Here is an 18,215-nt window from a genome sequence, read left to right as displayed (position 1 = left end):
TAAACCACTGACCTATCAAGCCAGCTGCTCAGGTATAACCTTGACAGAGGTTATGACCAGGCAACAAGGGTTGTGTCACAACCAAATGTGTAATGTACTTGTAGAAGTGCTTAATGAATAGCACATCCACCTAGGCCCCCTATAGCTATCACTTGTATAACACCAAATTATGCTAGTGTATCACCTCAATAGAATTTCAGGCACAATGCGTTAGTTCTCTGTGTTAAACTTGATGGTTTATGTTTATTATACAACAATATCAGTACCCACTGATCAAATATATGGCTGTGGTGTCCAATATGGTATTAAAAGTAGAACATTCAATAACTTTTTTCTTTTTGCACAGCTTGTTGCACTTGGAACAAGAGATATCTGAAAGGGCCCCGTTCACTGTAGATCTGAATGGTACTACTTGAATGTAGGAGTGGGAAACCTTTAAGCTTCCAAATGTTTTTGACCACAGTTCTTAAAATCCATTCCTGTTGACTGTGCTGAGAAGGGCTGATGTAAAGTACACACAATACAGTAAAGTTCTTCACTGGTGGTGGTGGTGGTGGTAGTGGTTGCAGACACCTCTCTGCAAATCCTGGAAAAACAGAAAGTGTCTGTTTCTATACTGCAGTTAGTACAGATTATGTCTACCTCAACATTTTGCTTTTAGTCACACCCTGACCTGACACAATAGCACAGACCCAGCCCTGCCCCATTTCTAAAAGGAATGAAAGACGCTCTGGTAAATGAACAAGGGAGGGACCAGTACATATAGTATGCACCAATCATTTGTTGATAACTGCTTTAATGAGATACTGTACTGTTCTGTATAAGAAACTCAGAAGGAGAAGAGTATCAGTGACAGACTGAGTGAACAACTGTTGATACAGATAAAGTCCTAAAACGCAGTCTGCAAGGCCTATCTCTCCAACATTTCACTGAAGAATATGGCTTATCTTGTTATGTTAATTGTTCAAGGCAAAAAAAATAGTATTAAAAAAAGAAAAAGAAGCAGCAGTAGTCAACAAATGAATAAGCCACTTCAATGGAGATTAGTAGGGTTAGGAAAAGTGAAGTTTTGAGCTGCAACTCCCAGAATCCCCAGCCAGATCACCACAGTAACTTTTCCAAGGTCTAGGGACTAATTACAAGCTTTGATAAACAATTTTTTTTAAAAAAATAACTTTCAACAATGTTTTAAAATCTCTGTAGGAAATTTGTTATTTGTGCTTTTAAAATGAATTGTGCTTTTAAAATTCTAATCCACAGTACATGGTACTGAAATATATATTTTTTAAAAAGCTGCTGGTGCCCCACATCTCCAGAGAGCTTCTGCTACTATATATGCATGCATGTGTAGTATATTTGTAGTGATTGGACACAGGTATTTTGAAAATAATCATCCTTCATAATCTGAATGCTGTTTACTGCTACCCAGTGACATTACACAACAATATAATGGCAGGAAGTGAGAAGGAGTATTGCAATGTTTTGTTCAAGCTGGTGACCCTATTTAAGTACGTTGCTGGGATAATTACATGTATGGGTGTAAAAGCTGGACAGTAAAGAAAGCCAACAGGAAAGAATTATGTGTTTGAAATATGGTGCTGGAGGAGAGTTTTGTGGATACCCTGAACTGCCAAAAAGACAAACAAGTAGGTAATTGATCAAATAAAGACAGAACTATCTCTGGAGGCTATCCTACTTTGGGCATATCATAAGAAGACATGATTCTTTGGAAAAGACAATGCTGGGAAAGGTGGAAGGCAGCAAGAAAAGAGGACGATCAAATACAATATGGACAAATACAACAGAGTGGTCGAAATGACCAGATAGGCGGGGTATAAATAGAATAAATAAATAAAATAAATAAATAAGACTGGCTCTCTGAAGGAAGCCACAGGCTTGAGTTTACAAAATTGCTCATTCACAAGATTGCCATAAATCAGAAGTGACTTGATGGTACATAACAACAACAAAGAGGAATTAGGAAGGACATAAGGGATGTCTTGTAAAAACCATCATAGGCTCTTTAGTGAAAATAAGTAGTACAATCCTATTTTGATGTGTCTCTCCAAAATTGTAATTGAACATGACTGGTTTCGTACTGTAGAACATCAAATCTGGATTAACTATTGCCTGCATTTTCATGCCAGTGATGTTAGAAAAGAAAGTAGTAGGTATATAGCCTCCTCCCACCAAATTATAATGGCTTGATTTACAACCCTAACTCTTACAGTCATTATAATAACTGGTGAAGCCCCCTCTAGTGGTCAATACTCACTGTAATGTTCATTATGAACAGTAGGATAAACAAGTGTATTTATATTACAGTACCAAGTGTGACAATAAGACATCAGAGTCGGGAGTGAGAAGAGAAAAGACAACAGAAACTAGAGGAGTGTGCAAAACAAACAAGAAGGGGAATAGAGGTATGCAATGGAACAGAAAAGAGAGCAGAGGTTGGAGAATAGCATGTAACAAGCAAGCTATAAAGGGGAGTAAGACAGAGAAGAGGGAACAGAAGCAAGGTTAGCGGGGACAGGGCAGGAAGCAAACTGGAGGAAGAGTGTGTGTGAGAGAAGTGGGAAAACAGAGGAGTGCCAGCAAGTAAGCAAAAGAGAGGAAGTGTGAGAGAAAAGACCAAAGTTTTATTCATAAGGCATGAAAATTCTTCAGGAACTGGAGCCCTTTTTTAAGACTGAGTCTAATGGGAAAATAGTGATTGACTTATGATAGCCAGCTGCATAATAAGGAACCAGTTAGGTTGTACAGTGGTGCCTCGCTTGACAAGGATAATCCGTTCCAGCAAAATCGCTGTAGAGCGAAATCCTCGTCAAGCGAAATAAAAAAGCCCATTGAAACGCATTGAAAACCGTTCAATGTGTTCCAATGTGTGAAATACCTGCTCGCCCAGCGAGGATCCTCCATAGGGCAGCCATTTTCGGGTGCCTGTGCAGTGAAAAATGCCTCCTAAAAACAGCGGGGAGCCATTTTGAGCAGGCGGTGGCCATTTTGAAAACCCTATGTTCAGTTGTTTCGATCGTCGTAATGCAAAGAATCGGTTCCCGAAGGAGGGAACTGACCACCGGGGAGCGAAAAAAGCCCATTAAAACATCATTTTGCGATCGCAAGCGGATTCATCATCAAGTGGGGTGATCGTAAAGCGGGGCAACAGCGTATATCTCAGGATCTGTTGTATATAATGTCCTATAGTTTAGGCTTTCAGGGTCAAAACCCTTAGATCTTTTTCTTAGCAGGGTCAGTGACATCATGAGCCACCACACTCAGGCTACTCTGTTCCCTCTGAGCTTAAATGCAATATTTATAGTAACTAGGGAACTATCCCTAACAATTGCACATAGACTGAAAATATTCAATATATATTTCAGTCCCAAAGAAAGGAGATGCAAAGGAGTGCAGTAACGACAGGACGATTGCTCCAATTTCCCATGTCATCTAAGTAAAGTTCAAGGTGTAACAATAAAGATCTGTACCTTATATAGAGTGATAAATGCCTAATGTTAAAGCTGGATTTTGAAAAGGAAGAGGCACTCGGGTTCATATTGCAAATATCTGCTGGCTACTGAAGGGCTCCAAAGAGTTTCAGAAGAAGATCAGTCAATGTTTTATACACTACAGCTATGGGAAACTTCTGCTTAAAGAATGTAGCTGCATTCTGTTCCAGTGACATTCATACACTCCTGGCAGGAAGTGGCAGCTGCCAGCAGATGGGGTAACCCCTTATTCTGCCCTTTCGCTTAGAGGTAGAGCATAAGATCAAAGAGTTATTTCAGCCAATCCTAATTGTGATTAGGTAACTAGTATCCTATCTGAATTCTAACAACATACTATGTAACTCATGCTAAATTAATAAAAAGAGCTCTCAGGGCGTTGCCTGGAGGCTCCACTGGTTTGGACATCTGTGCTGTCAATTCCTTTGTTCTAAGGCAACTAGACTTCCTTTGTTCCGTGATCACCCACATCTGGCACACAAACAGGGACCTCAAACAGGGACCTGACATCAACTTCTCCTGAGGCAATCAAAACAGCTCACCTCACCCAGCAAGGGCTCCAGACGCGTCCTCGTATCCTCTTTTGGATCCAGGTGAGTATTTAGTTAAAATGGGAAACACTCTTACACCACTTCAAAAACAACATAAAAGAGACTAGATTTATTTGCTTCTTAGATAAGGTCACCCTGATGTATCTGATTCAGTAGAGGATTTACTGAAGGAAATAGGAACGTTTTGTTCTTGGTACCCAGAAGGAAGCAGCTTTAAGTTTTCAGATTGGGATAAAACTGGAAATAAACTTCACAAAGACCCTGTTGCTCCAGTTAAAGTCCTCCACACATGGCATATTTGCCAGGACACAATTTCAAGGATCGTGAACCCTTTGTTAGCCCAGTCTTTAGCTGACCCTCAGATTTTGCCACCCTCTAAGCCACCGGATCTCCATGAAAATAGAAACAATCCTCCTTCCTACACAGCTCCTGCCGCTCTTCCAATGGCCCCTTCTCCTCTTTCTTCTTCCCCCTCCTTCCCCTCCTTGTTCAGCAGGGCAGCAGATGTTATCTAATGTTATGGCCCAAGGACGTCAGGAGGATGTTGTTGCTGCCCTCACCCTTATGTCTGTTTGTCTTGTGGTTTGTAACAATCAGGGACACCATGTTCATGAAAGTCTTCCCCTTGCAGTGTTTAAAGAGTTGAAAAAAAGTGTAGTTGAAAATGGTCTCCATAGCAGTTTTACTCTCGGGTTGATTGATGGGTTACGAGGAAATGGACACCTCATTTCAGCTGATTGGAAAGTCTTGGTTAAAGCTATGCTCTCTCCCGTGCAATTTGTACTTTTCATGCAGGAATGGAGAGATGCTGCTGCCATTTTGGCCATGGATAATTTACCAAACAATATTGCTGTGTCTGCAGATATGCTAAATGGAGATGGACTCTTTGTCCCCATGGCACAGCAGATCACCATCCCTAACAGGGGATTAGCACAAGTGGCTGACATTGTTAGAGCAGCCTGGTTAAAAATCCTAGACAAAGGTACCCCTTTAGGGTCTTTTGCCAATTTTCATCAGAGCGATTGAACAGCAGGTGGAGAATACTGAGGCAGCTGATATTTTGATGAAACAGCTGCCGTTTGAAAATGCTAACATGGATTGTAAAACGGCCGTTCAGGCTACAGTATTTACAATAAACCAGAGACTGACATTGGTGCCATGCTAAATTTATGCCAGAATATTGGGACAGAAACTCACAAGACACAGCTTTTGGCCACAGCCATGGCTACCTCCCTGAACCCCACCCGAGATTGTAAATGTTGTTCTTGTGGCAAGGAAGGGCACTTCCGACGGGAATGTAGATCAACCCCCCAAAATAATAAACACCCTTCTAAAAAATGCCCTCGGTGTCAGAAAGGTTATGACTGGGCCAATCAATGCCGGTCTGTTCCAACGCTGGGAAACTCCAAGTTGGGTGGTGTTCCAGCCCCAGGTCAAGTGAGGGGAAGTCAGTGAATACTACACCAGTTCAAGGAATCTGACCTGCTACTGTTAAAAATGCCAGTCATGATTCGATCACAGCTGAAGAAGTCGACTATCAATTCCCTCTAGCTGTCTACAAAGTCAAAGGAGCACATCATGGACCAATACCCAAAGACATTGTGGGTCTCATTCTCCCCCACTCTAGCATCTCTACACGGGGTTTATTTGTTATACCAGGTGTCATTGATGGGGATTTTGAAGAACCCCTAATTATTCAAACCTGGTCTAACATACCACAGGTCCTTCCTGCAGGTGACTCTATTGCTCAAATGTTATTGCTTCTATTAACACAGATGGGTCCTTCTACCAACCCTCACAGTGGGGGGTTTGGTTCTACTCCAGTTGCTGCCTTAACTACCATTGAGCACTCGCAGCTCCGACTCCCTCTTAAAATCTGATTGCTTGTACAGTAGTGCCTTGCATAGAGATCGCTCTGTTGAGCAACAAAATCGCTTAGCGACAGAATTTTTGCGATCGCAAAAGCAATCACTTTGTGATGGTCCCTATGGATTTTTTTTGCTTTACGATGAACATGGCAAAGCGACCCTTTTTAAACAGCTGATCAGCTGTTTCAAAATGGCCGCTGGGAAAACAAAATGGCCTCCCGCTGTTTTTCCTCGCTTAAGAGGCAGCGAAAATGGCGGTGCTATGGAGGATTTTTGGTTTAAGGTGAGGTTTTAAGCCCATAGGAATGCATTAATCGTGTTTCTATTGGCTTTTCAATTTTGCTTAGCAATGAATTCGATTAGCAATGTTTTTCTGGAACAGATTAGTGTCGCTAAGCAAGGCACCACTGTATTTAATGGCATGATTGATATTGGAGCTGATGTTAGTGTTATTGCAAAGAAAGACTGGCCAGAAATGGTTATTGTGGGTTTTTCGGGTTCTTTGGCCGTGTTCTAAAGGTTGTTCTTTTTTTTGCTGAAAAAGCACACCCCTCGGCTTATACTCGAGTCAGTGTCAAAATTACATGTTCTCCCCCCCCCCCGCAGTGCGAGTGTTCTCTGGACTCCCCCGCTTATCTACTGGCGCCTGCAGCCTCTGTGAGTGGTCCGATGATCCGGGTTAAGTACACTGCATTTCTGCTTCCAGGACACTCCCATCCTCCTCCTCCTGCATATTCTATGTACCCACCTTCCTTCTCCATCCTCCGTCTCCCTCCACCTTGTTATGCATCAGTAGAGAAGAAGATAAGTGCAGCATCAGGTATGAGTCCTCCCTCCTCAGGCAGTGAAGTATGTCTCCCAGCTCAGAAGGGCAGTATCTTCAAAAACATTTAACCTACTAATGCCTCAATTAATGTAATTTTATTGTTATCTATTTTTATTTTTTGAAATTTACCAGTAGCTGCTGCATTTTTCACCCTCGGCTTATACTTGAGTCAATATGTTTTCCCAGTTTTTTGTGGTAAAATTGAGTGCCTTGGCTTATATTCGGGTCAGCTTATATTTGAGTATATACAGTAGTATGCAAGAGACAATGTCTACAGAGATTTCCTAACTTACTGCAATTCACTTCCCAAAAATTTGCCATTTGCATAACTGCACAATAGGAATCCTACCCAAGGCTTGTTTCAAAGCAGTTTGCTTCAACCTGGTGCCTTCCAGAAGTGAGCAGGCAGGCTGGGTATGATGGAAGTGGTAGTCCAACACATTTGGAAAGTGACATGTCAGGAAAGGCTATTTTAGAGTCTCTTATTTACTAAATTCTTATGATAGTTCAGTAAAAAATATATATCTTTGCATCATAATGTATTTATTATTTATAAATCACCTCAGTGGGCATGGCACGTTTCATAGGGATTGGTAATATGTTGGCCACATGGACAGGTCTCCCCAGCTATCAGAGGAGTTGTACAGAATTATTATTACTATGCCTCTTACAGGCTGCTATGAAACACTAGCCTAAGGATACTCTTGCACTCCTGCCTTGGTTGTGGTTTTCCCATAGCCTCATAGAAAGTCATTGTAAGATTAGATAGGACTTTGATCTTACCCAGCACAGGTCTCATTATGTCCTGATGTAGTTGTCGATATAGACCTTTCAAATAAAAAACAAACAAACAAACAAAAATCCAAATGAAAACTGCAACCAATAAATCAGAAGAAAAAGAAAATATGAAACAGAAATGATGAAGGAACTAGATCCTCAAGTCTAAGCAAATGGCAGTGGAGACAAGAGCCTAGAGCACTCACAGCAAACTTTTTTGGCCTGAGTGCCCAAATTGAAAAAAACAACAACAAACAAACCTCAGAGGGTGCTGGTAGAAGCTGAACTGGCAGCAGCGAAAGCAGAAGGGGCAGCAGAAGGTGTAATCCCAGGAATGGAGGTGCCTCCAGATCCCACTTTGGATCCACCTCCAGTTGCCAGTGCAAGCTGCTCCAGATCCTGGCCCACTGCCTTTCAGGGCGCTAGTACTGCAGCTGCAGCTGCCTCGTCAGGTCTGGCTGTGTGTGGGGGGGGGGCAGTGACCTGGCAACTTATGGCTTGCATGCCCACAGAGAGGGCTCTTCATGCCAGCTGTGGCATGCATGCCATAGGTTCGCCAGCGCTGGCCTAGAGTGTCTGTACTTTAGTATTACCAGTTCGACATACTGGTGTGAAAGTTGGGCACTGAAGAGACGTGATAGGAAAAAGGAGAATCATTTGAGATGTAGTGTTGGAAGAGAACATTTTATGGATAACATGTGCCACTAGAAATAAGTGGGTTCCTGACCAGCCAAGTCATTTTTGCTTCTAGAGAGCTCAGGTTTGATTTGGACAGGAACCCACTTATTTGTCTTTCTAATGGTACATGGTATGCATAAAGCTGAAGCTTTCATACTTCTAATATTTCAAAACAAGATTCACTTGAAAAGACAATACAGTGGGGTCTCTCCTTAAGAACGTCCCTACTTAAGAACAATCCAACTTAAGAACAGCTCCATTTGCTAAATTTTGCTTCTACTTGAGAACAGAAATCCAAGATAAGAACAGGAAAAAAAAACCTTTCCTGCTCTTTTTTTAACCTTAGGTCATCAGGTTAAAAAAAATTTCTTCCCCTAGTGGTAGAGTACGTATTAACCAGCTTTGCATTAGTTCCTATGGGAACTAATGCTTCAATGTACGAACGCACCTCTACATAAGAAAAAAACAGCCAGAACGGATTAATTGGTTTTCAGTCCATTTCTATGGGAAATTTTGCTTCAACTTAAGAACGTTTCAACTTAAGAACACCATTCCAAAACGGATTAAGTTCTTAAGTAGAGGTTTCACTGTATTGTCAGAAAAAATGGAAGACAATAGAAAAGAGGAAAACCTAATATGAGATAGATTAACTCAATAAAGGAAGCCACAGTCCTCTTTTCTGGTGCCTCTGGAAAGTGTCAGGAAACTTCAGTGTGTCCAAAATGCAGCAGTCAGATTGCTAACAGGCTGGTAACAGGGATTACATAACCCCCCTGTTACAACAGATCCACTGGATTCTGATCTGTTTTCAGGGACAATTCAAAGTGCTGTCTTAATCTCTAAATGGCCTGGGCCCAAGCTGCTGTATTTCAAAGACTGTATTTTCGTTTATAAGCCTGCTCTAGTGTTAAGATAATCAGGAGAGACTTTTTTCTCAGTCTCACCACCCTTACAGGTGCATTTGGTGGAAACATGGGAGAGGGCCTTCTCTGTTGCTGCTCCCAGACTTTGGAACTCCCTCCCACATGAGGACAAGCTGGCCCCATCTTTACTATTATTTCTCTTCAGGCTCATTTTCCCTGAGTGATTGGCTGCCTGAGTGTGGGGTTTAAATGATTGTTGTACCCTACTTCTTTGAAGATTTTTGGTGTTGCTTTTGTTTACTGGTTTTTAGTATGGTGTTTGTTTGATCCTTTTTAGTACAGTATTTGTATAATTGTTGTAAACTTCAAACATTGTCTTTTAAGCATTTAAGAGCCATTGGGTCCTTTTTAAGTAGAAAGGCAGGGTATACATACATACATACATACATACATACATACATACATACATACATACATACATACATACATACATACATACATACATACATACATACATACATACATACATACATACATATTGTTCTCAACCCATAGAACCCTTTGGGTTTTTTGTTTTATTAAAGAGGAAAAGGCTTCAATTCCTGCAGGAAGGTAGGGCTTGCCACTCCTAATTTATTATATGGAAGCAGACTGTTAAATTACTGCCATTACCTTGAGGCAAAGGTGCAAAAGACAAGGGTGTGGCAGAGACTCTTTGTTCTACTAGTAGTTGGAAAATACTTTGTTTTTACAGATGTTTGTGTTTAGGGCTTTGATGTGGAATAGAACGTGTTTACAAAGTAGAAATAAGAACCACAGACTTGAAATAGCCTCCTGACATGTAGCCGGGTGAGTTGGTTGGAGCAAATAATGACAAAGAGTTTCGGAGCACTGTAAAGACAAAACACATTTAAAGTGTCACAGGGCTAATAGTAAGAACAGGAAACATTACTCGCATAATTTAAAAAAAAAGTTAGACGGAGAATACAGTATATAGTGTAACAGGTTTCAGTGTGTTAACTTGAGAGCAGCTGGCCAACAAGACAACAATACAGTACTGCCATTTAGGAACAGGCGCAGATGAGTGTGAGTGTGTTTACATCCACCTCCAGCTTTTCCCTATATGGGCATATGAGATCAGCAAGGTGGAATCACAACCAGCCAGCCGCCGACACCGACGGACAGGTGTTATGACAAAAGCCCCCCGAGCCGGGGTCTGCGCCCGCCCAGCGGGTGGTGCTGTGGAGGCCCGCCAGACCTCCCCTCCCCGCTGGCCCCAGGCTACCCCTACGCACTCCACACCCCAAAGTCTACCCCGGACGGCAGCGGAAGTGAGTGTAGGGGGCAGTATAGGAATTTCCTGTGACGTCCCGGTCCGGACTCCATTAGGCTGCAGCTAGGCAGAGAAGCCACAAACCCAGCAGCTACTGGAGAGGAGCGGGTCGAGTGCCTGGGGCTGCCAGGCTGGGGGGGCGTCTGGGGCAGCGTTAGTTGGAGGGACCCTAGAGCGGGGGGGCGGCTGCTGTCTGAGGGACGCGGGGAGAGGGGACAGCTCTCCCCCACTCCTCACCCCCCAACACTTCCCCACCCCACCCCATCCCACCCTACCCCCGCCTCCCCTTCCTCGCTCCCCCCCCCCGGCTTCCCACCACCACGGCCGCTCTCGGCGAGGAAACTCTGGCCTCCGCTTCCTCCTCCTCCGACTCGGACACCGGCGGAGCCTCCCCGCCACCGCGGAAGAAAGCGCGGGCCTCCCCGGCGGCGGCGGCGGCGGAGGGAGCAGGAGAGCCCGGGGCTTCCACGGGCAGAGCAGGCCTCACCTCGTCCCCGTCCCCCTCGCTCTCCGCCGGGCTCGCCCCCCCTGCTGCCAACCCCCTCAGAGCCACTAGCAGTGCCATGCAGGCCAACGGGGCAGGAGGGGGTCAGCAGCAACAGCCGCCGCCGTCGTCACCGTCACCGCAGGGTCCGGAGCTAGGCTGCCTCAGCGCCCAAAACGGCGAGGCCTCCTCAGGCTCCACCGCCGGCGAGCAATTGGCTCACGCCAACGGGCTGCTCCCGTCGGCCAACAACAACGGCGGCGGGGGTGGTGGTGGTGGCGGCGGCGGCCCCGGCCCGAGTGTCAACAACGGGGTCTCGGCCCCCGGGGGGTCCTCCGCCGACATGGGGGGAGGCAGCGGCGTCGGAGTCGGCGGCAGCGCCTTGAAGAAGAAGAAGCGGCTCTCGCAGTCCGATGAGGACGTGATTCGGCTCATCGGGCAGCACCTCCACGGGCTGGGCCTCAAGTAAGTGGGGCGAGCAAGGTTATGTTTCCCCCGGGTATGGGGCTGCCTTTTCTGACGGACGTCTCGGTGGTGATCGGTCTCTCGGAATGAGATTACCCACCTTGTTTTTGTTCTCTGGTCCCCTAGAAACCCGATTCGACACCTCCACCCCCGTCCCTTTTTTCGACTCCCTGTGAAGCTTATTCTTGGGGGAGAGACACATCTGGAGGTGGGGTGGATGACACTCCGCTGGTTAATCTCTCCTCCATTATTGCAGCCGAAGCGAAGTCGGGTGAAATCTTTGCATGGGGGAGGGGGATGTTAAATAGCTCAGGGTTTGTGTTTTCGGGAATAATAGTCATGCTAGACTTGTTTATTTTAAGACCCATTGTATGCCGGAGGGAGAGAAGCCAACACTTTTGTTTATGCGTGTGTTGTTGATCTATATTTTACCAGGGAGGGGTAATTTCTGTTATGGATTATCCTGTTGCAGTTTAATATCAGAGAGAGAGATGAGGGAGGAGATAAATCCAGTAAAGGATGGAGGCACTGAAACCACAGGGCCTGTTTTTTCAGGCCTAGTCCAATGTGAACTTCCTGCTGAGAAAACAGGTAGAGCTTCTGTCATCCGTGACAGGATGGAGGCCCAGCATCATTTTTTTTTTTGTTAAAATTGAATGAATAAAAAGATGAGTGATAAAATAATATTTTGAACAGAATTGTGTGTGGAAATCTCTTTGTCTGGGTAGGTGTATACAGTATTAGCTTGTGATATGGAAAGGATAAATCAACATATAGATAGGCTTCTGATTGTAGAGTCTCTAGAATTGGCTGTTTAGATTGGCAGATTGTTAAAATGTAGTTCAGACATGATGATGTATAATAGTTTTTAACTATACTGTGTTTTTTAAAAAAAATTAATGGCAGATGTGTTGACTCTTCTGTAGCTTGCAGCACTGCAGTACTTTGAGCTGAGTAATAGACATGCAGCTGGTGGGGGAGGATGAAAAACAAATAAATATAGGACATCAGCAATTGCAGTTAAAAAAACAATGAACATTAGTACAGTGTAATGGTATCTAGGCAAACATTGAGATCTTACAAAGGTCTTTTATCTTTTTATCCATGTCTATGGTGTCCTCGGAAAACTAAAGCCCCTTGTAGGGTGAAAGCTTGAGTCATTGTGAAAATGGATTGGTTTTAATTAACTTAGGACACAAAATAAGCACATCACTGACACAAGGCAAGTTTACAGCAGCAGGCAACAACTCGTGACTTGTTTATAGACAACACCATAGTAAATGTTCTATTTTTAGTTTTTAAAAGGGGGGGAGGGTTGTAGGTTTTATAGATTAGCTTATTTTATTAAGTACTCAACCTAATGGACAACTGACATGATGGCAGACACTATACAGTATTGTTAGGGATCGCAGTGATAAATCAGGTCCTTAACACCAATGGATTCTAAAGGCAGACATAACGTCAACTGCTGTATTTTTCAGATGAATGGCTTGTTGCTATGTTTACAGAGCCATGTTTTTTCTTGATTGTCAAAATGTTTGAGAAAAGATACATTTTGTATTTGAATTTATCAGCCACATACAACTTGTGGATCCAAGGGCATGAGTTTGGACATGTCTGTATTCCGAATTCTTGAAATTTATTATAAGGTGTTTCGGCTTTTGATTTTTCCTGAAACAGTGTTTTTCTAGTACTTTGGTCCATGGCCTCAGCGGACAACTTCACTGTAAGAAAAAGATTGGTCAGGGTTTTTTTTTCATACTGTACTTCTCTCCTGCAGCCAGACTGTTGATCTTCTCATGCAAGAGTCAGGGTGTCGTTTAGAACATCCTTCTGCTACCAAGTTCCGCAATCATGTCATGGAGGGAGAATGGGATAAGGTAATGAAAGAGACACAGTACTGCCTGATTATATTTAGGGCTATTACCCTGTGCTCAGTTACTTCAGAGTAACTTGGCAAGACTTAATTATGAGTAAACTTTCATAGGTCTGAATATATAGATTGTGTAGGGAATTTCAGGATACTTACCTTCTCTTCTCCTTTCTTTTTCTGTTTTCAAAACCTTCTTCTTGTAGGCGGAGAACGACCTTAATGAACTTAAACCTTTGGTACATTCTCCTCATGCAATTGTGGTAAGAGAAATTCTTGAATTATTTTAGACATAGTTTGGATTAATTGTAGTAATCTGTGTGCATGTGTGTTTTAAATTAGGGTGCTCATGCTATTCAAATGAGTGTACATGTGTACAGTAAAATTAATCTCTTCCACTAAGCAACATCTGAAATATTAGGAGTGGTACTTAATAGAGTGATGTCTAGTATTTTTGAACTTTCTGCTGTAAGTAGCACAATGTGTTATAAGACTAACATCATGTATAGTGAGTAGTGTACATATAGATCTTATGTGTGTTTAGTAGGCACCAAGAAATCTGTGTGATTTGCAGTTAAATAATTCCATCTGTTTCTAACTCTTATACATTTGGACAGAAAAAAACTGGTGGGTTGTAGGAGGTGTTTTCTGACCTAGATGGAATTCTATTATATTGGAATTAACTGCTTTAGGGTTTGGGTTTTGATTACATGTACACTTGTATTTCTTGACCCTAGTAGAATTCCAAATTCCTCTGTTCTTGAATAGGGCCACTCTGTTGATCACTTGATTACATTGCTCTTCTTTCTTGTATTATGGATGGTTTGAAAATGGCATGAGATTGTTTTTTATTTTATTATGTAGGATAAGGGGAGGAGAATCCAAATAACAAAAAACAGTTGGTTTGCTGGGACAAGATCTGTTCTGTTGTTTTTTCTTTTGGAAATTAAATGGACATCAACTGAAAGCTGGTATCATTGTTTACAGTTGCTCAAGTGATACTTACCGTAAAGGGACAATATATGTGAATAAATGTGATTAAAATGTAGTGACTATTAGTAAGCAAAGAATATAATTATCGTTTTAGTTGGCTTGCATTTGGATAATTATGTAAAATATAGGCCATTATCAGTAGTGTTTTATCTAATTAAAGTGGATGAGTCTCAGGATCACTTTATTGAGATCTTCCATCTTAAATTGGCACATTGTAACTGTAATTTATTACAGTTACACCCTAACAATGTAGACATATTGGCTAGAAACCTATTTGTTAGTTACACTAATTTTAAGTGCACTTGCAGAAATTGCTGCTAGTTAGTGAGCTACTGCTTGTATCTCTTATTGTGTATCAAGTGATATGACTGGTGCATGATGAGAGATGTAAGTGGTGACCTGTTAACTAGCAGTAGTTTGTGCCATTGCACTTGCTGTGGCAAAAGTAAGCAATAGGATTGTGACCACTGTGTTGAAATAAAGGGGAAATGAAACATCTCTTACCACTTTAATACATGTATTTTCCCCTCTCCTGTGCTGTACTTTATATTAAGGTACCTTGTCATTACAGTGATGTGTTTTCCTCTTAGTCAAGTGGAAAATATGGCACTGTTTTCAAAATGGATATAAAAAGAAAGAGAATTTAACTCATGTCTGTGTAGCTGTTTTCTGATTGATTGATTTGCTCTCAAAAGCGTATTTTTTCTATTCTCTCTTCCCATTCCTTCCCCTACCAGACAGGAAGTGAATTTTAGAAAACAGATGTTTTGTTATATGTCATTTGCTCCGGAAGGAATTTGTGTTTTGTTATTTTGCCCAGATCAAAGTCTATCTGTGTCCAGATCTGTTCTCTTGAACAAGTAGTTCACTGACTTCTTTTGAGCAGACAGTTATTAATAGGACAGCCAGCACTATGATGTGCCATATGTAGTACTAGAATCCTCTGACAGAACAGAAACAAGTGTATTGTAAAAATGCAGAGACTGTGTAGGGACTAGTGAAGCAAATATTAAGGTACAGGGTTGTTGTTGTTTTTTACAGATAATTGTACCAGTGCTGTTGATTATGCTGAACATCTAAAACGTCATTTTCTGTTTCTGTAGAAATCATAAAACTAGTTCATTGCTGATGGACATTTTAAGTATTTAATTGCAAAATGTTTCCCAACCAGTGAGCCTCAGGTGGTATTTTCCTATGATTCCTGCTGTCTCCATACTTCTTCAACCTCACTGGGGATAATAGACGTTGTAGTTCACCAGTATCTGGGCATCGCAGTTTGGGAAAGTCTGTGGGGAACACCAGTTTTGAGGAAGTGTATTGAACTGAGAGAGACTGGTGTTATTTTTTAATGTCAAGCTGTTTAAAACAGATAATCTGATTTCTTGTTTAGTTGGTATAAATGAAATGCATAAAATACATAAAAACATTTTAAAACTGAGAAATAACAGTAGGTGAAGCCTCAGCTTTCTGCCCCTCTAAGAGTTTCAATGGGAAATTTAATGTAAAATCTGTTCATAAATTTTATTTGGAACTGAAAATTGGAGGCACTTTGAAGCCTGTTTGTTTTTCCTTTATTCCTTATCAGTATAGGAGACTCCTGCATGCATCTACACTATACTGTACTTCTGGGAGTGAAAAACAGGGTATTACCCACTAGAAATTAAAATTGATCTCTGTATCCTGAACGACTGGCTTAATATAAGCAATGAGGAATGAGAAGACTCCAGATATGTACTATCTGGTTGGGCATTAACTTGAATGATTTTGTAAATTTAAAAATCATAGATCTGATTATTTCAGAGAATTTGTCTCCTTAATGTTTTTGCAAGTACAAGTTTATTTATTTATTTAAAATATTTTACTCTGCCTTTCTCCTTGAAAGGACCCAAGGTTGAAGAAAGAGGTGGCAGCTTTTGTTGATGTTTAGTTGTTATCTTTGGGTAGCCATTAAATGGCTCCTTGGATTTTTTAGGTTTTAGAAAATCAAATGACTGTGAATTACAATATTTTTCAAGCGATGCCAGTCTCCAAACAATTCTGCTGTATAGTTCCTTTTGGCCAAAATAAGAATCAATGCCCAAAGGAAGAGAGAAGTGCCATCATTGCAGTTATTTGATAAGCACAGGTTAGAAGATGTATTGTTTTCATCCTGTTTGCAGCCCTGACTATCCAGAGGACTAAAGGCAGATTCTAACTTTAAAACATCCAACATCATACACCTCAGAGTCATCACAGCCTTTTAGCAAATCCTCTGTGACTCTCTGTGTACTCTAAACTAATTTAGCATTGGAAACCACCCTAGGTTCTAAAAGAATATTTCACAGTGCTGACAAAGATGCTTAGGGTTATACGTGTGAGCTTAAGAATCTTACTGTTGAGTCAACAACAGGTCTTTTGTAGACGTGAGCAACATTTCTTATGGTTCACCAAAGTGTTTCACTAACAGTTTGTGCTCATTTTATGAATTTGGGAAGAAACAATCAATTAATTGTGCTGTGACTATTCAAGGCTCTGCAGCCCAGTTTGTGTAGAAGGAAGTCCTTCTGAATCTTATGGAGCTTTCTCCCAAGTACTTATGCATAAGGTTGCATCTTTAAATATCTGAACCAGTACTTAGAATTGTGCCAGAAGTCACTAAACTCCAGACATACTATTTCTTATATATATTCCTAGAAATGTAAAATGTGAATGCATCAGAACATGTATATTAAGCACTGTGTATTGTACAAAGGTACATTCAGTTGACTCGGGAAAAACCATAGTAGAATAATCTATCTGGGATCCATATCAGCAAATGATTCTGAACTATTAAAAGGAATCCTGTGTAGAGCCTACCTCTAATTAAATCAGTGGTTCCAAATCTTTTTCGAGTTGACCCACTTTTATAACGGCCAAATAACCTGCAATTCTCCTGCCAAGTGTGCATAAAAAATATTTTAAAATGAGGTAAAGTCATCCTGTCTCAGAAAGTAGATACTTCTTTCTCCGCCACAGGGCCTGTTTCTCATACATATACATGCAGTTTAATATCCTGTTCCAAAAGACCAAGGAAGACATTATTTAACAAGGGTACAATACATATGTAGGGTGTGGTGGCACTGCGGGTTAAACCGCAGAAGCCTCTGTGCTGCAAGGTCAGAAGACCAACAGTTGTAAGATCGAATCCACGCGACGGAGTGAGCTCCCATTTGTCCCAGCTCCTGCCAACCTAGCCATTCTAAAGCATGTAAATGCGAGTAGGTAAACAGGTACCACCATGGTGGGAAGGTAACGTGTTCCGTGTCTAGTTGCGCTGGCAACATGACCACGAAACTGTCTATGGACAAACGCTGGCTCTACGGCTTGGAGACAGGGATGAGCACTGCGCCCTAGAGTCGGATACGACTGGGCTAAATGTCAAGGGGAACTTTTACCTACAATACATATAAGGCAACCCATGACCTCCCAGAAAACACTTTGATTGGGAAACACGGAATTTAATGAATCAATGTCTAAAATTCTACTGAGTAGCTGTGGGGGCATAACTTAACATTACATCCATGGTAGCTGCAATAGCGCCGAGTCAGAAGCAGTCAGAAGCACTATTCACAAAGCATTTTTGCAGGTGCATTGTGCAGTTGGTTGCAGGAGGAACTGTGCCCACAATTACCCAATCAATTTGTGCATGCCCTGTTCCCTGGGTGTAATGTCTGTCAAACATATAGGTTACATAGTGATATACAAGATTGCATCCAATAGTTGCCTTGTCAGTGTTGCTGCCGTGACCTTTAGAATGGAATAAACAATTAATCCTAAATAAATAAGGAAACTTTGGGATTTAGCATCCCATACTATGGATCTAAGGTACCAACAGAACTGAATATAATCATTGAGGTTTCTCTTTTTCTTTCCCTCCCATCTGCCCGCATCTTTTAGTGATAATATTTTATCTAGTTTGCTCTATAAAAAGGGTCCTTCCAGATCAGGCATGGGTATGAGTGTATCAGGTCAGCATCCTGTTT

General features: G+C 41.9%; 1 protein-coding gene and 1 long non-coding RNA gene across 4 annotated transcripts in view; one reads left to right on the top strand and one right to left on the bottom strand.

Annotated features, from left to right (window-relative positions):
• Positions 1-428: 428 nt before the first annotated feature.
• LOC144585800 (uncharacterized) lies at positions 429-4,129 on the bottom strand. Its single transcript, XR_013540360.1, has 2 exons — positions 4,049-4,129; positions 429-586 (listed from the first exon to the last, which is right to left on the bottom strand). It is a non-coding gene; the product is annotated as an uncharacterized LOC144585800 (long non-coding RNA).
• Positions 4,130-10,824: 6,695 nt separating this feature from the next.
• The window catches only part of WDR26 (WD repeat domain 26), a 45,533-nt gene continuing 38,142 nt past the window's right edge, over positions 10,825-18,215 (top strand). For all 3 annotated transcript variants that reach the window (XR_012083916.2, XM_020786612.3, XM_072990854.2), the window contains exons 1-3: positions 10,825-11,351; positions 13,132-13,231; positions 13,428-13,484. Coding sequence is in view for 2 of the 3 variants with exons in the window: in XM_020786612.3 (XP_020642271.1) it covers positions 10,966-11,351; positions 13,132-13,231; positions 13,428-13,484 (543 nt within the window). In the remaining variant the exon portion in view is untranslated. The remainder of the gene's footprint in view (positions 11,352-13,131; positions 13,232-13,427; positions 13,485-18,215) is intronic.

This window comes from Pogona vitticeps, chromosome 1 (assembly GCF_051106095.1).
Source record: "Pogona vitticeps strain Pit_001003342236 chromosome 1, PviZW2.1, whole genome shotgun sequence".
NCBI classification, from domain to species: domain Eukaryota; kingdom Metazoa; phylum Chordata; class Lepidosauria; order Squamata; family Agamidae; genus Pogona; species Pogona vitticeps.
This window is presented reverse-complemented; position numbering and strand designations above follow the sequence as displayed.